Source organism: Elephantulus edwardii, unplaced genomic scaffold (genome assembly GCF_000299155.1).
Source record: "Elephantulus edwardii isolate Elephantulus edwardi_28Jun2011 unplaced genomic scaffold, EleEdw1.0 scaffold00292, whole genome shotgun sequence".
NCBI lineage: Eukaryota > Metazoa > Chordata > Mammalia > Macroscelidea > Macroscelididae > Elephantulus > Elephantulus edwardii.
This window is the reverse complement of record NW_006400042.1, coordinates 1,569,943-1,573,912: the sequence shown is the minus strand read 5'-3', so window position 1 is coordinate 1,573,912 and position 3,970 is coordinate 1,569,943. Positions and strand designations below refer to the sequence as shown.

General features: G+C 30.1%; 2 protein-coding genes across 2 annotated transcripts in view; one reads left to right on the top strand and one right to left on the bottom strand.

Annotated features, from left to right (window-relative positions):
• Positions 1 to 3,970, bottom strand: part of CENPP (centromere protein P) — a 565,831-nt gene that overhangs the window by 387,618 nt on the left and 174,243 nt on the right. The gene's annotated exons all lie outside the window — the stretch shown is intronic.
• The window catches only part of OGN (osteoglycin), a 58,303-nt gene continuing 55,136 nt past the window's right edge, over positions 804 to 3,970 (top strand). Inside the window, exons 1-2 of the mRNA XM_006900721.1 lie at positions 804 to 855; positions 1,826 to 2,068. Coding sequence (XP_006900783.1) covers positions 1,898 to 2,068 — 171 coding nt within the window. The 5' untranslated portion in view covers positions 804 to 855; positions 1,826 to 1,897. The remainder of the gene's footprint in view (positions 856 to 1,825; positions 2,069 to 3,970) is intronic.

Genomic DNA, 3,970 nt, shown 5'->3' with positions numbered 1-3,970 from the left:
TGGCACAGGACAGAGCAGAGTTTAGGGCTGTTGTACATAGGGTCACTATGAGTCGCAGGCGACTCGACGGCACATAACAACAACAACAATATATCATTTATCCACATTTGTTAAATTTTGGCTTATAAAAGAAAAAATGTTTTAAAATTAAAGTAAAACCTTAAAGATCCTTATAAAATTTTTAAATACCACTTTAACTCATGGAAATAAATTTAATATGAAATCATTTTTATATAATTCCCTTCATTTAGCAAACAAAATATCTTCTATCAAATTCAAAATTAAATTTTCTTTTAAAAATAATCAGTTCTCTTACTTAGGGTTTTGTTATATTTAACTATAAGCTATAAGATGGAAACTTCTAAATATCAAACTATAAAGTCAAGGTGCAAGCAGTTTTTACCTAGGAAAATTCTTGCACACAAAGTATATGGAGACAGTCTTTTTACTCCTCATAGAATCAGGCGCTTAAACTGTGCTTTGGTTTGGTGTTCTATTTTATTCAGAACATACATTTTATAGTCAAGAAAAGCAAAGAAATGAAAAGCAGTTTTATAACTACATCCTCTTCATAAACTAATATCCACTAAAGCATTCGGGTTTCTTACACAAGGTAATATAAAGGGAAAATTCAGTGAATAAGAAGAAGCAAACAATAAATACAAGAGTTACAAATAACACACTACACCCTAGAGAAAAATGCTGATCTCTTCCACATGGAACAACTTGTAAAGCTGCTGGGCCCTCACATTTTACTCAGCAGTTTTCCTCATTTACCCTCCCACTCAGGGCTAATGCACAGGCATGAACATCTATTGAGAAAAACCACAAAAAAGCTTCAAAACAGTGACTACGGTAGGTTCTTTATCCATAAATTATTTTAAATACTGTTCGTTAAAGTGTAGCTCATCTAACAGTCTTAGTAAATATAAAATCTCTTCAGATTTGTAAGTTACCTTGAACCTCTATGAAAATACATTTGTATAAAAAATACTTAAAATACTTTTAGGTAGCTTAAGATCTATGAAGAGAATAAATCATTTTATTCTAAATATTAACCACTAGAATTTTTACAAATTAATATTTAAAATATCATGTAAGCAACTCAGAGTAATTGTGTTTGAAGTCACTCAAGAAAAAGTATGGCATGTGTATCTATCTACCACGTAAAATCTATAGATAATATGAAAAAAAAATCCTTTCTATTACATTACATTACTCTAAGTCCTTTGATTAAAGTTTTATTTCCTATAGTTTATAATATTGCTTTTCACATTTTCTAAAATAACAAATCTTAAAATAGTATCTTAACTAAAAGTAATATACTGCAATCTATTAAAATTTTTAAATTTAAGACATGGGTTTTCCTTTGTTCTTTACAACTTAAAAGTATGTTACAATTTTTCACTATGTTAAAGTTTCTTTTAACATTTTCATATAACTTGTTTCTCTTTATACAAATGCAAATCAGGAGTTCTTAAGAAGCAGCAAAGTTGAAATACGATATCTAACTCACAAGAGAAGGTTCTTAAGTCTTGGTTTTAACTATTTATATTATAGGTTGCCTGAGAGGATTCCTGTTCAAAGTAGCTAGTTATGAAGAGATTAAGATTATGAACACTGGTTGACAATTTTGATAGGAAAGAAATATACCTATATCGTGAAATTATTTTTCGGAATATTCAATAATATATAAGAATGATATTGTCTAATTAAAGATCACTAAGGGTTAAATACTTTGTCTCTGGCCCCTAATGCTAAAACACTGCCAAAAAGCCCTGTAAGTTTCAAATATTGTTTCGATGGTCTGCATTTCTATTTCCAGGGAAAAGGAGACTAGTGTTCCATTGTGCAAGTCATTAGTTATTAACTTCCAGTCACCTCGATTCTTGCTAAAATGAAGATTCTGCAGTCTATACTTCTTTTGTTGCTGTCTGCGCCACAGATAATGCCAGCACCACCAATTCGGCAGGACTTGCAAATGACCTATGATTACGGAACAGATAATTTTGAAGAAACCATATTTGGTCAAGATTTGGATAAATACATGGATGGCAAAAATACTAAGGTACTTTATTTCTATTCTAGATTCAACTTCTATAGTAGCCAAGTTAAGTCACTGTTTGTTTTTTTCTTAAAAGTGTGTGGAATAAGGAGAAAGGAAGATACTTTAAATGTTTCAAAATTAGCGTATGCATACTTCTCACATTAATAAACAGAAACTATATTAGTCTATATGTAAGAACAACAATCACTGTACAAGGAAATTTTGAAAACTAGACTGTAAAACAATCCAAACCCATTAAGAACTATAAGGCAAGTAATAGCACACAGTACAGTTTACTTGTTCTTGTTATATCTCCTTAAAAATAAATTAGAAGGAATGTGCATTAGGTGAGATAAAGATGGATTATCAGTTTAAGGTTTATTAATTTAGGGAAAGGGGCTCAAGGAAATAAAGAGAAGAATTCTGACAATTTAGGTAACTGCATTATGTTCAATAATTTATATATGCCAAATACACAATATAAAAAAAGAACTTAAAGAGAAAAAAATTAGACTTTATTTTTTAAATCTTTCGATCATTTAGAATCTTTATCATTTCTTGTCCAATAAATGTCACTGACTTAATACTCTGCAGAGACAACTTTTGCACCTCAATCATAACACTTTGTGATGGGCTATGTAATTTCAAGTGCTTATTTTGGCACACAGAAACAAAAGCAGGGTAAAGAAAATGTTAAGACTGTCTATAAGAATCTATTGTCTTCTAAGCTGCTCTCTCCCACGTATGCATGCAAATAATGGAAAATGAGCAATGGAGCCAAATATGTAAAATTGTTTATTACTTCCAAAGTTCACCTGTCATCTGTAGACACATTTTGAAACTAATCTAATTTCCATTTTTCTTCTTTCATACACAATAAGCAAATATTTAACACACAACTTCTTTAAACAGAGTTAATTAATATGCTAGTATTATCTTACAATTAAAATGAAAAAAAAGGTAATACTAGTATTAGCTTTCAGTAAAAAAAGACCCCGTAAAAAGTATGCTACTGTTAAAATGAGTTCACTCTACCAATTAAGAATAAAGCCACCTTCACAACTCCTTGGTTTCTAAAAATCTGCAAAGTATTACACGATTTTGCTGTCTCTTTTTACAAGGAATTAGAAGTATCTTTATTCTAATGTAAAAGTAGAGACAGAGTTCTTTTAAAGCAGGGGAGAATCCAATAGGGCTTGATAGGCAAATATATTTTTGTTCTTAATTTACAGGAAAATTTTCCACTAGAAAACGTATGAATATAAGGAATAAAGACAGTTAAGAATCAATATTAAGATTGGACCTTGAAAAGATACTTAGAACACTATATATTAGACTTTAATGATAAAAAAAAACAAAACAAAAACCAAAACAAAAACAACCTCACACAGAAAAGGAAAAGTACAAGTAAATGGTAAAGGATCTCAGATAATACATTCCAGAATTCAGAGCCAGGACTGACAGACATGGAGACAAAAGCCCCAAGGAGACAAGACTGTGAAGAAAATAAACTGTCTCAATGATTTAGAAAGAAATGCTTGCAAGGAAGTCTGAATGGCCACGCTTAGAGTCCTTCTAAAAACACAATAAAATATGTATTGTTAAAATAAAGTCCCCAAATCAGAGTATAATGGAGCTATTTACGTAATCCAAAGGGTCATCATGAGAAGTGGTCTAAAAAGCTTATTTGATCCATAATAAACTAATTTTGGACAAAACCCACAAAGAATAATAAAAAAAAGCTTCTTAATATAAAGATTATTTCAAGGCAGTGTCTTTATTATAGGTATTTGCCTCAGGAAATCTCTGATTTCTGTTCAGGTAATTCCTGCCTAGTCTTCATTTTTAATTTCAATTATGATGAATACTTATTAAACATGAAATTCAACAATTGGTATTTTAACAATAATTAAGACCTAATTT